The sequence below is a fragment of the Phyllostomus hastatus genome, unplaced genomic scaffold (genome assembly GCF_019186645.2).
Source record: "Phyllostomus hastatus isolate PE091 unplaced genomic scaffold, TTU_PhHast_1.1 phas_scaffold_78, whole genome shotgun sequence".
NCBI classification, from domain to species: Eukaryota; Metazoa; Chordata; class Mammalia; order Chiroptera; family Phyllostomidae; genus Phyllostomus; species Phyllostomus hastatus.
Genome location: NW_025334041.1, coordinates 19,617,423 through 19,636,319, shown reverse-complemented (window position 1 = coordinate 19,636,319; position 18,897 = coordinate 19,617,423). Strand labels below are relative to the sequence as shown.

Below are 18,897 nucleotides of genomic sequence, written 5' to 3'. Positions count from 1 at the left end.
GGGGCTCGGGCTCCAGCTGCGGCGGTCGCAGGTTCCCGAGCGAGTCGGAGTCGCCGCGGACGCGCCGCGCACTGTTATCCCAGCCCGGGGCCCCCCACCGCTGTCCGCGCTGCTGCCTGGGCTCCGCCAGGCCCCGGAGGCAAAGACAAAGAGGCTGTGCGGGAGCGTCCGCTGGAGCCCGATTTACCTGCAGTGCCGGGAATCACAGGCTTCAAGATGGTTTGCGGGGGCTTCGCGTGTTCCAAGAACTGCCTTTGCGCACTCAACCTGCTCTACACCGTGAGTATCCCAAGCCCGTTCTGGGCCTGGGGGCTTGCACCTGCTCGGTCCGGTGCTCCTTGGCTTGCGTGCCTGGCCATCTCGCTCCCCCTTCCCATCTTCCCACGCTTTGCGCGCCCCAGGCCTCGCCATCAGCCCCAGACGACGACCAGGAACGGGCGCTTGTCGCAGTCTCTTCCTTTCCCTTACTGTGAAGCCACTGTCTTTCTGGCTTGCTAGCCTGGTCTCTGCCACATTGCTGTACTCCGCCCCCTCACCCACTGCCTTGTCTTTCAGTTATTTAACCAGATCTTCCCACTTTCCTCTTGCTGCCCCTTCTAGTACTCGCTCCTGGCTTCCAAATCCATCTGGGGCGGGTGAGGAGGCTGAACAGCCGCCTCGGGTCTGAGGACAGTTTTTCATAATAGAGTAATCTGAAACTGACAAGGTGGCATGTGGACCCTGTGCATCTAGGTTAGCGCTACGTGCTCCTGTGATTTTAATTGAGGTCACAGAGGAGGTTCACAGGATATCCGCAGCTTCCGAAGTTTGTTTCGCGCTTACATAAAGGGATGTCTTTTTTTTTTTTTTGGTCCAATTTTGCTCATACTGGATGCGTTTTCCATATGTCTCCTCTTATCAATACCCCAACTCCATTTTAAACGAAATCTTCCAGTATATACGTGAGCCTCCACCCAAGTTATTTCTTTTCCTGCCAATCAGCTTGTGTCTTTTAGTTTTAACACTGCAGTCTCTGAGATTTTTAAGGCGCAATTCTGGGTGAACAGGAGGATGGGAGAGCAGGTTGCCTTTAAAGATTGCCTAACACGTCCCAGGCTTGACATACAAGGTTTTCGTTCGTCATCCTGACATTCATTCCAGGCAAGGAGCATTGTTTAAATCTGTAAGATAACAGACCAAAAAGGGTCTTAGTAAGTTTACATAGCTGATAGCTGGCGAATCAGGAGTAGAACCCAGGCCATGGAATCCAGATCTTCCCTCAGGCTTCTCTACCAAAGGAAAAAAACAAACTACATCTTCTGTCATCGTTCCTCCATCATATAGCCTTGCTTCCTTCTATAAATACACCTGGCGTTTTGCAGTACCCACCCGGAAAACAAACCCGGCTCCCTTGCAATAGCAGTGAGCTGGGCCATCTGTGCAAGCTTAGGTTACATCTTTGGAATGGAGAGGCTGCCTTGTGGTCACCAACGAGAGAGCGGCTGGGTCAGTTTACCATTGCTGGTCCTTTGTGTGTGAACAGGAAAGCTTTGAAGGCAAGAGAGAAGCTGGGATACAGTATGCTTTCCTGGGTACTTAGGAATCTAATCAACATGGTCACCAATGGTAGACTTGGGGAAAACAATTCCGGAACACCTTGTGATACAGTTGCTTGTCATTGGAGATCCATGACAAGTTTCAGATTAAAATCCACCTTTGTCTTACCTGAAGCATGCTTATCACATTGATTAAGTAAATGCTGACCAAGACTCCAGGTGTTTTCTTTTATTAGCATGTATTGTCTGCTTAGAACTTCAAACTGATCATTTTGTGCCCTGACCTTTGCCATCCCTCAATGATTCAGTCACCTGATCACTAGATACGTGACCTTGTAGTGCCTGTTTACCCACAGTAGAAGGTCTGCTTTCCATAGTTACTTGACTGAGGTGTCTGTATGATTTGTGTGTCATGTGTATATTTTTAAAGAGGCAAGTTATTTTTAAATCTAATTTTCTTGCTTTTAAATTATATCCTTTCTAGTCGTATTTACAACTGTACTTGAAAAATAAAAAAAACCCTTAAAAATATAAAAATAAATAAATAAATATAAAAAAAGGAGAAAGGTGACTCTAAAATAACATATTAAGACTTTTATATCTGTTTTAAATTATTGACCTTCAAAGTGTATTCTGTTGATTTAATGACTATGCAGTAAAAATTAATTGGGAATTCACAGGACTATAAAAATGGTTAGCCCTTTTAAATCCTAGACTTTGCAGACAGAAGGATATTTCTTTAAATGAATTAGTGTCTTCTTTTTATACATTGTGAACAAGCTAAAATAATGTCAGCAATTTAAGTTGGAGATGAACAAAAGGTAAAAGTTGGACCAGGTCTTAAATAGATGCTGAAAATGTGCCACGGCTATTATTTCGATTCTGCATTTTTCCTGGTCTCTCCCTCAGTATTTTAAGATGAGAAATGTGAGGTGGTTGGGGCAGAGTGAGGTTGAAGACTTGGGAGACATTTCTTTTTAAGACAAGAATAGGAGGACCCTTGGTAGGTTCTCATCCCACCTGAGTCACTGATTCTAAATTATGCTCAAAATTGCAGGATTGGGATCGAAGTCATTTCTAAAAGTGTTTAGTAAAACCAAAATTGCATACGGAGTGGCAGAGGTAAAGGCCATGGCCTGCCGCGTCATCTGTCATGTTGATGCATTTTCTTGAGGAACTTAGGACTCTGACTCCACCAGCCAAACTGTCCATGTACTCCAGCAGTCTGCTAATAAGCCTGAGATTAGAGCATACATTCTGATCAGTCCAGAAAACATGTCACTAAAACAGGTTGGAAGGAATGTTCTCCAAACTTGTCATGGGCATTTGATCACTAGACAAAGGTGCAATTGATTTTTGTTGTTATGGTTTGGTTGCTTTAATGAGTAGGATCCTTAGTACTGAGCAACTTTAAATGTAGTGAATACAGTTTATAAGTATGAGAAGAAGGGGAGAAGCTAATCTTCATTGTGCACCTTCAAGGTGTCATAAGAAAGACAATGATTTGCTTCAGGACTTCCCACATTTAAAGAAACTGAAAGTTTCTTCTTGAGTCCCTCCTATGTGCTAAACACTGTTCTCAGTCTAGGAATACAACAGTGAACCAAACTGGGCTTTGAAAACAATATGCCTTTATTAAGCCTCTTCTTTATTTTCTGTATTTCCTGCATATGACCTCAAGAGCTTTATTGAGTCAATAAACGTGCTACTGGGTTCAGTTTGCTGAGAAATGTGGGCAAGAATAAACACATGTCAATACATAGGCAAATACCTATCCTGTGAAGACAGGATCTAGTTGAGATTCATGGAGTGGGAAAATTAAATGCTCTATATGAGAGGGACTGCCTCTAGCTTACATAACATTTATGGTAGATCTTGTGGGCTAGAGAAATCGGGGGAGTGAAGGTATGATCGTATCAGGGAAATGTGGAAATAACATGGGTCGTTTTTTTTTTACAGTTTTGGATAAAAATACAAATTAAAACTACTTTGGGAGAATAGCTTATTTTATTTTTAATTGTTATTTCAAAGTAATTTTGATTGAAAATATTTTGAGTAATAGTGAAAAACAGCTTCTTAAAATTGTACTTAGTGATTGGTGGGGAATTTTAGGAAATACAAAATAAATTGATGCATATTTCAATATCTATAAAATTTTGAAGATTTATAACATATCTCCTTGTACTTCTTAAGCAGAGAAAAGGCTTTTAGGAATTGCACTATTGAGGTACTATGTAGTTAAGAGTATGTAGATTATATATGTGGTTTTAATTAAGAACATAAGGAACAGAAAATAAGTTAAAATGTGCTCTTAAAACTAGAAAGGCAATTTCAGAAGTTTCAATTTTGTGTTCTTTTCCATTTTCATGCTGACTTCTAAAAATTTTTTTTCTATGGATTTTTTCTTTTACATTTTTCCATACCTTTGAGTGCTTTGACAAAAATCCCCATGCAGATCAAAAATTATACTGATTTCTATTCATTCTAAGATATATATTCTGATATCTCTGAAATTGAGATTTTCTCAAAATAGCTAAACATGCCATCTTTATCAGATAAAAAATATGTATCTATGGGGAGAAAAAGTACTGGGTACAGGAAGAAAACTCAGGTTTGAATACTAACAGCTCTGCAGCTTGCTTGGAATGTAACCTTGGGCAAACAGTTTACTTGAGCTTGGTTTATTCATTTATTTATTTTTCAAGTATAAACTGGTGATTTTTTTTACTCTTCCTTTATGAAGTGCAAGGGTAAGTTGGGAGAATGTGGATAAATGCTTTGGGTGGTTGACAGAAAAGAAAATTAAGTTGTTACACCTTCAGGTGGAAGAGTTCAATTATTTTAAATTTCCAAATTACAAACTTGCTTTTATAAAGAAAGATTTACACTGTTGGGATTTCTAACACACTAAGGCCAGTGTTAACTCATGCGGGCTCTAGGGAGACAGGAGCTTATACACTCAAAATAGTAATATTAATCTTGCAGCTGTTAAAAAGACTGAGATGTTGTAGGTATAAATTTGGAATGATTTACCTGAACTTTTTTTTTTTTTTGAGTCCTAGTCTGGTTATTAGAGCTCTCTAATTTTGTTCCATCTTAACTGCAAAATAAATGAAAACTCGTAGTACTTAAGCCAAAGAAAAATCTATTGACTGCAATGGCTTTCGCATTTTTGCATTTAGCATTTTTCAAAATTCTAATCATTTTCCAAAGTATTCTTGTTCGGTATTTTAGTGTGTGGTTAGGTTTATGTTACTTCTCTCTCTCTCTGTGTTTGTTCAAACTACTGAATGAATTTAAAATATGTAAGTGGTTACTGAATATTGACTTACATTTTGAATTTTAAAGTGATTCATTATTTTCCCATGATGCTACATGAATCTACCTTTGTGCTGATTATGTTTGTAAAATTTCCCAACTTTTGATTTAAAAACTCAGTAACAAAAATGTGCCATTTATACCATTTCTCATTTGATATGTTATCAACTTTCACAAAGTTTAACTACATAATTAAGAAGCATTTACAAAGAAGCAATTAATTTTGGGAAAAAATTGTATTTCAGCCCATGTTTGGAAAGTAAGATTTGAACATATCAGGAGCTTAATTTTACATACAGTTTCAGGTGGTTTAAAAATGGGCCATTGTCTGCCCTGGCTGGGTAGCTCAGTTGGTTGAAGCATCGTCTCGTAAATCAAAAGGTCTCAGGTTCGATACCTGGTCAGGGAACATGCCTGGGTGGTGGGTTTGAAGAGGTACCGATTAATGTTTCTCTCCTGCATTGATATTTTTTCTGCCTCTCCCTCCCTTCTCCTCTCTCTAAAATCAATAAGCTCATCCTCAGTTAAGGATTAAAAAACAGTTCAAATGTATTTGAATTGCTGAAGAGAACAGGCTACATTGAGTTTCTCTTCCTTTTTTTTTTTAAATATCACATTTCACCTGAATTCATCCTTAATGCTATCTGATCACGGTAAAATGGATAATCCAAACCCACTTGTAATAATGGATAAAACTCTTCGAAAATAAACCCGCATTCTTTAGCATGCTGTTCAGGGTCTGCCACCATCTGCTCCTCCCATCTGTGTCCCTTTATAGATTTCAGCCACAGAGAGTTCCCACGTATTCTGCCCTTCCTTGCCTTTCTGTCTTTGCTGATTCTCTGCCACAGCCTAGAATGCCTTGCTCTATCTTTGTCAAGTTTCTTACATAGAGTCTTTTCTTTCTTTAGTCGGGATTGTTTCCACAAATGTTCACTTGAGAATCTTAATCCTTGAACACAACCCCAGACTAGTATAATCAGGATTCATGGAGAGGGGGAGAGCACTTTAATTATTTCTTAAAGTTTATTTCCTTTCTTTTTATAAAAATAGCTTCCTCGCTAACTGTAAGTTACAGCAAGGATAGAGAGCCCACGTTGTAAGACTTTGCTTTGCTTTGGCTTTGCCATTGACCGCACCCGCACTGTATTGTGGGTGGCTCCGTGCTTGCTGTACCGCAGGTGGACTGCTGGCCTCTTGTTGGCAGAGATCACAGCTTCTCTTTGTTGCATCCTTCAGTGAGTAGTGCTTTCCTTCTCTTTCTTTTTAACACAGACCCTATCCTCTCTAAATACTTTCTGAATTGAATTTGCAGAATTGGCTACCCCCTTATCTAATATAAATGTATTATCAGGTGAGCCCCCAAATTTTTCTTTTATTCAACCTAGTAATAAATATTGATTCAGCATCAACAGCAGTGAACAAAACCAAACAGGCTGCCTTCATGGATCTTACGTTTATGGGAGGTAGATGATAACCATTAAGTGCGTAAATAAATTATATGTCATGGTGGAAGGTGAAAAAGTGCTGTGGAATCGGGAAAAGGAAGAGTGGGGGGGGGCAGTGGGTGAGGAGGGGAGGGTAAGTACAGTTTCGTGTATGGTGGTCAGGATTCGCCTGCTTGGATGAAAGACCTGAAGGAGATGAAGGACAAGCATCTGGGAAAGTATTTAAGGTAGAGGGTATGGCCTCTGAAAAGAGCCTGAGGGAGGAGTACTCCAGGTTCATGCGAGGGACAGAGAGAGTCCAGTGTGACCAGGGCAGAGTGAGCACGGGTGGTGTGGTAGCAAATGAGCCAGGGCAGTCCTGGGACTCAGATGATGAAGGGGCTTCAGAGCGCTCTAAGGACCTCGTGCTTTTGTACGGAGTGAAATTGGTGCCTTCAGACCTGATTTTCATTTGACAGATTGTCTAGCTAGTGAACCGAGAAGGTGCTGTAGATGGCAAATGTGGAGGCAGTGGATGACTTACAAGGCTATTGCAGTAATTGAGGCAAGAGGTGAAGGCAGCTCAGACCAGTCTGACAGCTGTGGAAGCAAGAGAAGTAGTCAGATTTTGGATATATTTTGAAGACAGGCCAACATAATTTCCTGATGGATTGAAATGCAATATGAGAGAAAAAGTCCAGCCACACATTACTCATGATTTATCTGTAGCCTAAGCAACTGGCAGGATGGATCTGCTATTAACAAGAATGGGGGAGATGGTGAGTGGAGCGGGTTTAGGGAGGAAAATAAGGGGTTCAGTGTTAGATGGGATGCCAGTCGGTTATCCAAGTGGAAATCTCAGGTAGTAGTTAGACTAGCAATGGAGTTCAGGGGGCACGAATAGCTGGATGTAAAAGGCATGGAGCCATCAATGTACAGAGTGGTGTTTAGGGGTGAGACTGGATGGAATGAACAAGTTAGTGAGGATGGATGGGGGATAGCAGTGGTCCATGGATTGAACCAAGGATGCTCTTAAAAGGAGCTTTTGGAGACGAGGAGGAGCCAGCAAAAGAGCCCAAGAAGGGATGGTTGGTCAAGTAAGAGGAAAACCTGGTGGAGTTTGGTGTTTTAGAAGCCAAATGCAAATTGTTTTAAGGACACAGAATTGCATATCTGTGTCAAATGCTGCTCAGTAAGATGAGGACCAAGACTTGATCTTTGATCAGTGAAGAAGCCATTAAAAAGAGCAATTGCTTTTTCGTTTTTCAGGTTATAGACTATGTGCCTCTCAGCAATAAAGGCTCTGCCTGAGTGCCCCGCACGGCCCTGGCACGTGGCCGTCACTTAGTTACTGGCACGAAGGGATCCCTGCAGGGCTCTTTTGCTCGCGAGTCCACTGGTCTGCTCCAAAGAAGTAAGCAGTAGAGCAGGTTGGAAGTTTGCTGGCAGCTGTGGGTGCCGCCTCCAAGTAGTTTTCCTTGGAAAATGACAAGTCAAGTTCCCTTACTTTCAATTCCCCTTGTATAATTTCCTCCCAGCAGTTACTGTGTACTGCGTGTTTTGTGCCTCTGAGTGTAAAACAATCTGCTTGGCACCACGGGGAACATAAAGAGGAAGAATATGTGACGGAGGCGTGATAGGCTTCCAGTGCCATTTGAAGAATGAAAATGGAATGAAGAACTAAGGTCTTGGTTTAAACAGTAAAAATCTGGATATTTAGCAATATCCAGATTTATTTATAGAATTTTGAAATTGCCATCCAGATGCGTGGCCTCGTAGAAACACAGGCCTGATCGTCACTGAAGTTCTCTTCAGTGTTCCGGCTAGGCAGAAGTTCAGAGGGGCAGTTCGGTGTGCAGGTGTAATTCCGCACTGGGACTGGTGAGCCATACAGAGGGCAGATCGTCCCGGGCCTGGTTCTCCTTGTATATCTGTGGGTGCTCTTACATTTTGGTGGTGTAGTCCTTCTAAATCTTAGTACTGTTTTAAATTTCTTACCCTCCACTGCCACCAGAACTTGCTTTGGTGCTGACAAAACCTTTTTTTTTTTTAAATCCTCACCTGAGGAAATCTTTTTCATTGCCTTTTTTTTAGAGAGGAAGGGGGAGAGAGAAACATCAGTGCAAGAGAGATGCAGCAATTGGTTGCCTCTCGTATGCGCCCTGACTGGGGACTGAACCCATAACCTAGGTATGTGCCCTGACGGGGAATCAAACCCTCAACCTTTCAGTTACGGAACGATGCTCCAACCAACTGAGCCATACTGGCCAGGGCTGACAACACATTTTTGAATCATTTAATGATAGAATTGACTCCAATTTTTTCAAATGGTCTAGATTCCTTTCCTCCTTAAAGTAATCCACTTACCCTGTAGAATTTGCATGTTCAGAAAAAAAAAAGTAGTTGTTGTAGAAATAATTCAGGTCTTTCTTTGCCTTTTGTTTTCAAAATATGGATATTTGACGAAGGAATGAAAATCCATTTTATAGGTTACTTAGAGAAAGAATAATCTGTAACATCATTAGGCTAGATTTCTTCCCTGTAAATATTGTATAAATTGGAATAAGCATTTGCTGGTCCTTAAAGCATGGTGAATGAGATTATGAGTTTGTTCTTCCAGCAGTGTATTTTGAGTACCTTTTCTGTACCAGGCACTTAACCAGGTGCTGAGGATGTCGGGTCAACCCATGCCTTGATTGAGTGGCACTTGAAGTGCCGAAGAATTCAAAGAATGGCTGGAGGTGGGGAAGACTGACTCAAGAATTACCTCAGAGGTAATCTGGGCCCTTTGCACTCTCCAGTTTGTCAGCCTGGGATTTGGACTTTATGCTAAGATTAGAAAGAGAAGGCAGCCAGTGTGGATGTGACCTGATGTCATCGGCTTTAAAAAAGGCCATCGAAGACAGGGTTCAGCTGCAGGTAACAGAAACCCAGTTACTGCCACTCGGAATACTAAGTGTTGTTATTTTCATGTAGCAACTCGTCCAGAAGTAGGTCGTCCAGAGCAAGCACACAGTTCAAGCATGTTATCTAGTCCTAGTCTTCATCCCTTTTCCTCCCCCATCATCCTTGGCACTCGACTTTCTTCCTTGTCACCGAATGACATCTGCAACTTAGGCATCGTGATGTGTTCCATACCAAAAGAAAGATGATGCTATAAAAGGGTGTCCCTTATAAAGTCAAGTCTTTTTTGGGGGGTGGGGGAGACAGTTCAGTTGAGGTATTGATATGCACATATGCCTGTGAAGCCATCCCCACATTCAAGACCTTGAAGATATCCATTCCCCCCCCCCACCCCCCGCAAAGTTGTCTTATCCTCCTTGGGAAGCCCTCTGCTCCCAGGCTGCAGTCAACCACTAACCTGCTTAGCAGTAATATTTAGGCTGGAGTTAAATTAGCTACGTGTAGGGAGGATGTTTGCAGAAAGAAGATGGCCTAGGACATTGCTGTGGCTCATTGGTTCCCTTGTTGTTTTGTCTTTCGAGTAAAGTTCTAGGAAGGTCTTTTTGGCGAAAAGGGAGTGCTTCTGTTTTTAAAAAGCCCATTGACAAGGTGAAGGATTTAAAGTTAGTCTAGGTAGGAAGGTGGTCACGATGGCGAAGGTAGACAAGGTCAAAACAGATTGGCAGGTATTAAAAAATTTATGATAAGTCCTTGCAATATGGAACTTACGTTAACCAGACTTCTTCATGGGTTACAGATGAGCTCAAAAGAGCATGTTGGTGAGGTAGCACAAACTTTTAAAAGAAATACAATTGGACATCCAATAGTTGGATCATCAAGTATGGCTGGATCAAGGGGCTCAGGAAAGGTCCGAACTCAGCTCACTTTGTCTCTGATCAGATTATTTTTGAGACTAGATCTTTACATGTGCAAGGTTGCAGAATCAATTTTAATTGTCCTTACAGCTTGCTCTGCCAGAGGAGTCCATTTTAAAAATCTTCCTATATCCGTGTATTACCCTATGGGACGCACTGATGGACTCTATTGGTTTATGGACCTGTCCCATGGATCAGTCACTGTGGATGAGAGGATGAGCACCTATGACTGATGAGGCCTAAATCCTATGTCTTGCTGCTGCTGGTGGTGGGAGGGGGCCAGTGAGGCACTGTGATTAAGAGTTTTACAAGAGATGTGTGTGCTGACTTGTAAAAGCAACAGATATCCGCCACAGAGGTCACTTTTCTGGGCAGCAGTTTGTCTGGTTCTTCTATTCCTAAATCTGAATTATTTTGGCAACTTCTTTATTATTTGAAAGGGTTAGTGTAATAGTTTAATACTTCAGCACCCACTGAAGCTGGATTAAAAAATATGTGGACAACGTATTTTTTTCCTTTGTTCTGTAATGGTGTTGCATATGTCAAGCCAAAAGGTGCATAAATGCATGTTTATGAAACCATTTCATTTGCTACTGTGAGCACCACGATAAAGGCTCTTCGTCCTGAGCACAGTTTCCTGCCGCCTACGGCAGGCACTGCATGGCGCGCTTGTGTGTAAATGTTGGCGCATGTGAAGAAATTCTAGGTCAGGTAGAAGAAAAATAAAAAGCACAAAGTGAGTATGGTATTTAACTAGTAGAAAACTCGTGTGAGTTAGAGGACTTGACTGTTCTTTTATCCCTGACTGTACAACCAGTTCTCACAGGGAGTAGGTTAAAGAGATGCTGTGATTCAAGTGCGTCTCGATCTGGCTACGGAGAAAAACCTGTGATTTCTTATGCAGTGTAATAATTGTCTTTAGTGGTATATCTCAGTGTTTAAAAATATTTAACTATATCATTAGGTGCTATGATAATGATCCTACAGGGAGAAAAAAAATGCACCAAGTCAAAAGACCAAAAAGCCAGTTCTGCTTCTATGACACTGTCATGTCTGCTCTGATTTGTCACCTCTGAAGTGAAGGGAACCGATTAAGATCACTGGCCGAAGCTCTGTGCCTTGCTGTTCTGCTCTCTCGTGAGCCTTGACTGAGAACTCTGTTTCTTTACCTTCATCAGAATCCATAACCTTGCTCTGATGTGATTATAGTTTCTGTAATCTCTCTTTTGAAAGCTGCTTTTATGGTTCACTTTTCTTTGTTTTAAAGAGAAAACAGGAAAGGTCAGCTCTTCCTGCTCACAAAAACATTGCTATCAACTAGTTAACAGATCCATAATCTGTTTTTATCGGCATTCAGTCTGAAAGGAAGGAAACTATTTGTCATAGGTCTAAATTTATTTTCCATTACAATTGCCGTATAAGGAAGCTGTTGTTACTGTTAAACAAAAGATTCTTGCAGTTTCTTTGTCTACCAAGTTCTAGTGACAAACAGAAGCTCTTAAATTATACAGTTGGAATTAATTTTATTGGAATTAATGATGTTCAGATCACTAGTTTGGGAGACTTCATTATAACCCCATTCTCTTCAAGATTACAAACCAACCATAACATATAATTACCACTACCCAGAAATAGTATCATTATTATCTTTAAAAGTTTTCCTTTATGGTAAAAGTTAAAGAGACACCGATAATTAAACCTACTTAGAGGCATATCATAAATCTTCAGGTTTTACTTTTAATTTAAAAAGTGAATTTTGACTACTTGGGGGTTATTTTGATACATGTTGGAAACACCAGTCGCGTACAAGAAAACATTTATGCTGTTTTCAATTTTTTAAGTAAAAAACCTTAACATTTTGGGGGGCTTATCAGAAAATTATGAACTCAAATAAGTTTATGTTTGGACAGTTTCACTGTTGTGCTTATAAATTCAAAATTTGTTTTTGGGTTGGACATTTAGATCTCTCTTCCCTCCCACCTTAGAAAGGACAGTGTGTATTTGCGTGTGCGTGCGTGCTTGGGAATTGGGGACGAGAAGGGGTGGAAGGGTGGCGTCTTGTTCCACATGTGGAAGCACCCGAGTGTGGTAGACCTTGAGCTTTGCTTCCTATCATAAACGAGTGGAGATTCAACAAATCATTGCCTACAGACTGCAGGTACACGCCACCTTCGTTTGAAAGCCTTTCTTTTTCTTAAGTGGAGCAACTTATCAGAGAGAATGTGGACAGTACTTGAAGAAGCAGAGAGGAATTGGTGTGAGATATTTGAGAAGTGGAGCGCTGTTTGGGGAGTAGGGAAAACAAAGGCTGGGGGAGGAACGCTGGACCGACTTACTGAGGGACGCAGAGCAGAAGAATTCAGAATCAGTGCCCTAGTAAAAGAGGGGCTCTCACATTTTCGTGGGCTGGTTTCGATCAGGAAATGTTCGTACGCACAGAGAGTGATGTGGTAGGCTCTTGTGAACACAACAGCCTGGTTTCACAGATGCCAGTGCTGGGCCACATCTCTTTTTTAAGAAGTTAGGTGTTACATTTAAAGGTGCACTGTCTTTCCCATTTCCCATTTTTTCTCTCAAAAGTAGTCACCACCCCGCAATCAACATCTGTTGATTTCCATGCATATTTATATATTTATGACAATCTGAGCTAGTAATCAACCACAAAGAATATATAGTATTGTGTTTTTTGTGTTTGAAAATTATATGTAATCAATATTATACAATTTGTTTCATTTTTTTGATGTTTGAAATTACCAGCTTAGCAGGAATGGGTCAAAATCATTTGTATTCTACTGTGTGATCACACCAGAGTTCATGAATTCCCTAGTCACAGTGTTTGAGGTTTACAGTTTTTGCTATTTCAAACAAGGCTGCCGAAATCCTGGTATGTGTCTCGTCGGGGATGTGGTGCTCCTTTTGGGCATTAACCTAGAAGCAGAATTGCTTATTTAATAAGGGATACATATCTTTAATTTTTACAGGTGCTGCCAAATTGTTCTGCCAAGTGGCTTCGACAGTTTGCCCTTCCACTAAAATGTGAGGTCTAGACTCTCCACATCCTTGGTGTCCTCAGGCTTAATTTTTGCCGGCCACATAATCCATGTGACATGGTATCTCATTATTCTAAAATTTGTTTTAACATCTTTCATGTGTTGAGTGGCATTTTGGATTCTTTTTCTGTGAATTGCCTCTTAAATTAACTTTGACCAGTTTTTAGTGTGCTTTTTGTCTTTTAAAATCGATTTATAGGTGTTCTTTAATGTCTGTGTGTGCTGGAAATATCTTTTTTTTTTTAAGATTTTATTTATTTATTTTTAGAGAGTGAAGGAAGGGAGATAGAGAGAGAGAGAGAAACATCAATGTGCAGTTGCTGGGGGTCATGGCCTGCAACCCAGGCATGTACCCTGACTGGGAATTGAACCTGTGAGACTTTGGTTCGCAGCCTGCGCTCAATCCACTGAGGTACGCCAGCCAGGAGCTGGAAATATCTTACAGTCCTAGGCCCAGCCTATGTTTGTCTGGTGTTTGTTACTGTATGGCACTTAACATTTCTAATGCAGGGTGTAGTGTGTAGGTAAGAACACAGAGTCTGCAGCTGGGCAGGCAGCCTGGGTTCATGTCCCAGTTCTGTCCCTTCCTTGCTGTGTGACCTTGGGCAAGTTATTTCACATCTTGGTGTACAACTTTCCCATCTGGGAAGTGGAGGCTATATTACTCCCTACTTCTTGTAGTGAAGATTAGTTCATAAATGTAAAGCACTTAGGATACTTCCTTGCACATAGTAAATGCAAAGTTGGTATTATACATGATTTTTTTGCTTCTTGTTAAAGAAATTCTGGGACAGACTGAGCCATGTGGCTCTAGGATGGGAGGAATTTTCCTCTCGCATGCCCGACCCGTGCAGAGCCTCCCCTTCACAGGGCCAAGTCTTGGTCTGTTTGGGCCTGATAAACTCTGCTGGCCTCACGCTGACAACTCCCTGAGACCTCACCCCACCACAATAGTGTGTGAGCACCCAGCCAGTGGCAGCTAGACTTGGTACACCCTGGGACATTTGCTGAGTGATCTCAGACGAGCACTGGCACTGGGTTTGGACCTATATTGGTCCGGCGAACACCCCTTGCCCCTACCTGGTGACTCATTGAGAACCTATCTCATGCAACGCAAGTATTGCCAGAGGTTCTTGCAGTGCCTGACTCTAACAGGCAGCTGTCAGACGGAGGCAGGCAGTGGCTGATTTCAGGATTCCTTGGGACTTCCGCTATCCTGCCCCCAGGTCCAGTGCTGGTAAAAGCCAGCCTTGGTGCACAGTATGGTCCTTCCTGCACACACCTTGGCCCAGCAGAGGTGGCCACAAACCGTGGATCACTTTGTAGCTCCAAGCAAGTTGCTCAGGACCAGTCATAGGCAGTACCAGAGCCCCTCCCAAGAGGCCTTAAAACCAACACACCCAGGGGCCAGCTTCAGACAACATCAGAGCAGGATCCAATCAGCTTCACAAGCAGTATATCTAAAGGGACATTTCTGCAGGCACCAGACCCTGCTGAGGCAAATTCCGCCCTGTGTGGTCAGCACTTGCATAGCAGCTCACACACTAGTCGGGGTTGATTCTTGCAGTCAGCCAGCCTGAGGGTCTACCCCACACACAAATGAGTCAGTAGCAGTTGAGATTCATTCACAACAGGAGGGCCCACATACCCCACACAGGGGTCGTTCCTGGAGCAACTAATACAGGTCGTCAAGGAGAATGTGCCGTGGGTCCCACAGGACACCTACTACATAAGGCCACCCCACGAAGACTGGGAATGCTAACAGATTTACATAGAAGCAAGCGCAAAGAGACAGCCAAAGTGGGGGAGATAAGGAAACCTGCCCCAAATGAAAGAACAGGAGAAATCGCCAGATAAAAGAGCTAAATGAAGTGGAGGCAAGCAATCCATCAGATATGGAGTTCAAAACAATGTTTATAAGGAATGCTTAAGGAACTTAATGAGAATGACAAGGAACTTAGAGCTACAAGAACATGAAAAAGGACATAGAAACCATGAACAACGACATAGGAACCATAAGCAAAAGAACCAGTCAGAAATGAAGTATACAATGTGGGAAATGAAGCATAATATACCAGAAGGAATAAACAGTCTGTTGGATGAAGCAGAGGATTGAATCAGCAATTTGCAAGACAAGGTAGCAGAACATACCCAATCAGAGTAGCAAAAAGAAAAAGGAATTAAAAAAAAATGAGCTCAGTTGAAGGGTCCTTTGGGACAACATGAAGTGAACCGATATCTGCATTGTAGGGGCAGTAAAAGGAAAAGAGAGGCAAGCTTGGGATCCACAACCTATATGAAGAAATAAAGACTGAAAACTTCCCTAATGTGGTGAGGGAAAAAGACACACAGGTCCAGGAAACAGAGTCTCAAACAAGATGAGTTTAAAGAGGCCCATACCAGGACTAATCAGAACTGCAATGGCAAATATTAAAGACAAAGAGAGTCTTAAAAGCTGGAAGAAAAAGACAGTTACCTATAAAGGTGCTTCCATAAGATTGTCAGCTAATTTCTCAACAGAAACATTTTAGGCATGAAATATTCAAAGTGATGAAAAGCAAGGACCTACAACCAAGGCTACTTTACCCAGCAAGGCTAGCATTTACAACTGAAGGAGGAATAAGGAGCTTCCCAGAGAAGAAAAAGCTACAGGAGTTTGTTACCACCAAACCAGTTAAAGGGCCTCCTTTAAGAAGAAGAAGGATGAAAAAAAATAAAAAACATAGTTAAAAGACTAAAATGACAAATACATACCTATCAATATCATTTTAAATGCCTTAAATGTCCCAATCAAAAGACATAGGGTAACTGAACGACCGATCAAACGTGTCAGACGTGGTTTGTGAAATTTCACGCTGGAGATTTCTTGCTGGACGATGCTCCATGGTAGGGTAGACCAGTTGAAGTTGATAGTGATGAAATCAGGACATTAATTGAGAACAACCAATGTTATACCACACAGGAGAAACTGACATACTCAAATTATCCAAATCAATAAAGTTATTGGTGAAAATAAAAAAAATGTGTTTTTTTTAATGGAAAATACTATATGAACTTTTTGGCCAACCCAGTCAAAATCAATCACAAGAAAAAAACTGAAAACACATGAAGACATGGAGGCTAAATAACTTGTTAATAAACAATGAATGTGCTAACAATAAGATCAAGGAAGAAATCAAAAGATACCGATACTTGAAAGAGGTGAAAATGAGAACACAACAACCCCAAATCTACGGGACACAGTGAAAGCATTCCTAAGAGGGAAATTCATAGCATTACATGCCTAACTCAAGAAACAAGAAAAATGTCTGCCCTGGTCAAGTGGCTCAGTTGGTTTGGAGCATCATGCTGTACACCAAAATGTTGTGGGTCCGATTCTTGGTCAGGGCACATGCCTAGGTTGTGGGTTCGATCCCCAGTCAGGGCGTCGACTGGGAGGCACCTGATTAATGTTTCTCTCTTACATAGATGCTTCTCTCTCTCTTCCTCTTTCTCTTTCTCTTTGACTTGTGTGATGAACACACAATATAATATATGGATGATGTATTATAGAATCGTACCCTGAAACCTTTACATTTTTATTAATCAGTGTCACCCATATTCAATAAAAGAAAAGAAAGGAACTGCTCTTCTTTCTATGGACAATAGCTTAGAATTCACTTGCTTTTTTTAATTGTCATTGTAAAAAAGAAGAAATTCTTTAAGCACCAGGTCAGGACATTTTTCTGTATGTTTTTTCCTAAAAGTTGAAATTTTGCTTTTTAAATTTAGGCTTTAAATTTATGGTGAGAGGTAGCAGCTGCTACTAATCTTTTTGAAAATACTATGGTAGTTGTTATCAGGGTATTAATTAAAGCCTATAGTGTCCCTGCTGGCTTAGAAGTCCATCTCCCTCCAAGCCTACCCTGTTGGCTTACTGAGATCTGTGTCAGCTCCTTGCTTTTAATTACTGAAACATAAAATAAGTGCTGATACTGATGTGGATGCTTTTTAACTTCTTTAGTTCTGTGGGTTTTATTTATGTATTTACTAGTTTTAAAAATTTAAATGTGTCCAAAAGATGTAGAGTCAGGCTCGGGTTTTGCAGAATATGGTGAAAACAACAACAAAGAGAGTTCGGGCAGTTTGCTGGGGGTGGTGCCTCGGAGCGGAGAAAAAATGCAGCAAGTAACATGTCCTTCTTAATCTTAAAAATGTTTGTAGCTCTTTGGTGACATTTATTCTTCCATGCAAGTTAATGGATCATTGTATAGAGTTTCACCCCAAACCCTGTTGAGACTTTGACTGGAAATTGAAGTTGTAGGCTCAATTGGAAATGAATTGGTGCTTTATTATTATGAGAGTTCCTACCCAGGAACATGGTATATCTCTTCACTTAATTTAGGTCTTCTTCATGTTCTTAACTTCATTTCACAGTTTTCTTCCGTAAGCTCTTGTAATACTTTTGTTAGATTTAGTTTTATATGTACCTTATATTTGGAGGCCTATTGCAAATTGCATCCTTAAAAATGCATTAAAATTTTTTGATGCATCACTGTGCTGTTGATTTTGTATATTGACTCTTTTCTAGCAAATTTTCTGGCTCTTACCAGTTTTAATAATATTTGCATTTTCTTGGATTTCCTACATAGATACCCCTATTAATTTGCATAACGACAATTTTGTTCTCCCCTCAGCTTTGTTCTGTGTTCACTCTTACTCATTTGTCTAAGACCTCCACCTTAATGCAAACAGACATGCTGATAAGCTGGCACCCTTGTCTCCTGAATTTTGAAAGAAGTGTTTCTCAGGTTTCACTATTAAGTATGGTTTTTGTTTTGGGTTTTTGATAGCGATTTTCATCAGCTAAGGAAATTTGGGGGGTTTTACTATTTTTTTCCCTTAAAAATTAATTTTACTGAAGGCCTGTCAATTTTTTTCTTTTTCAGTGAAGCTTTATCCTTCCTACTGCATGTTTCTATTCTTTCCATTTTCATTGGATTTACTCTGTGTGGCTCTTTTTCAGGGCTGCATTTTTAAATACAGTTTTTCCCCCATGTTGTTTTTATTCCTTTTACCTTCCTAGTAAGTTGAATTTTAGTCTCATTTATTTGGTTTTATTACCTTAAGTTCTTGGGAATGCTAATTCTTGTTTTGCATCTCTGTCATGGTAGATATTTTTTCTTATGTGTTTTGTGATTTTTGGTTGACAACGTAAGTTTTCTTTTTTTTCTTTGGGAATGGCATCAGGACTAGGATTCAGAGATGCCTTTCCTGAGTCATTTTGACTGTTTCTGTGAGTTTTTCTCTTCTGTCGTCCTCACGGCCTGCGACCAGCTTATATGTACATTTGCTCAGTTTGCAGACTGCTGCGTGCCTGGGTAGTGTACATTTAGACTCCAGACACGAGCATGGTGGTCTTGACGTTTCTCTTTCTCGCTGTAGGCTTTCCGAAGAGACTCAAAAATCTCTGCTGGCTTCGTGGGTGTCCTGGTGCAGTTTTTTCCATAATCTCTGGCACCAAAATCATGGCTTTCTGGAGGTCCTAGCCACAGAGGGGTCTCAGTTCCACTTCCCAATTCTGCCGGGTTTAAAACTCAAGTCCTTCCCCTTGAAGGGTCCGTTCTAGTCCCAGGAACGTTTTCCCACCCTCTCCTGGGCTGCCACAGCACAAGCTACGTACTTTTAGTTCTGACTTTCAGTTCTCCCTTCCTTTCTGGCCTGCGGGAATTACCTGTAGTTTTTCTGTGCTCAGCTATGTATTTAAATG

At 41.1% G+C, this 18,897-nt stretch overlaps 1 protein-coding gene across 1 annotated transcript in view; it reads left to right on the top strand.

The window, feature by feature from the left end:
- Positions 1-18,897, top strand: part of TSPAN13 (tetraspanin 13) — a 32,687-nt gene continuing 13,790 nt past the window's right edge. Inside the window, exon 1 of the mRNA XM_045827715.1 lies at positions 1-279. Within this exon, the coding sequence (XP_045683671.1) occupies positions 217-279 (63 nt within the window). The 5' untranslated portion in view covers positions 1-216. The remainder of the gene's footprint in view (positions 280-18,897) is intronic.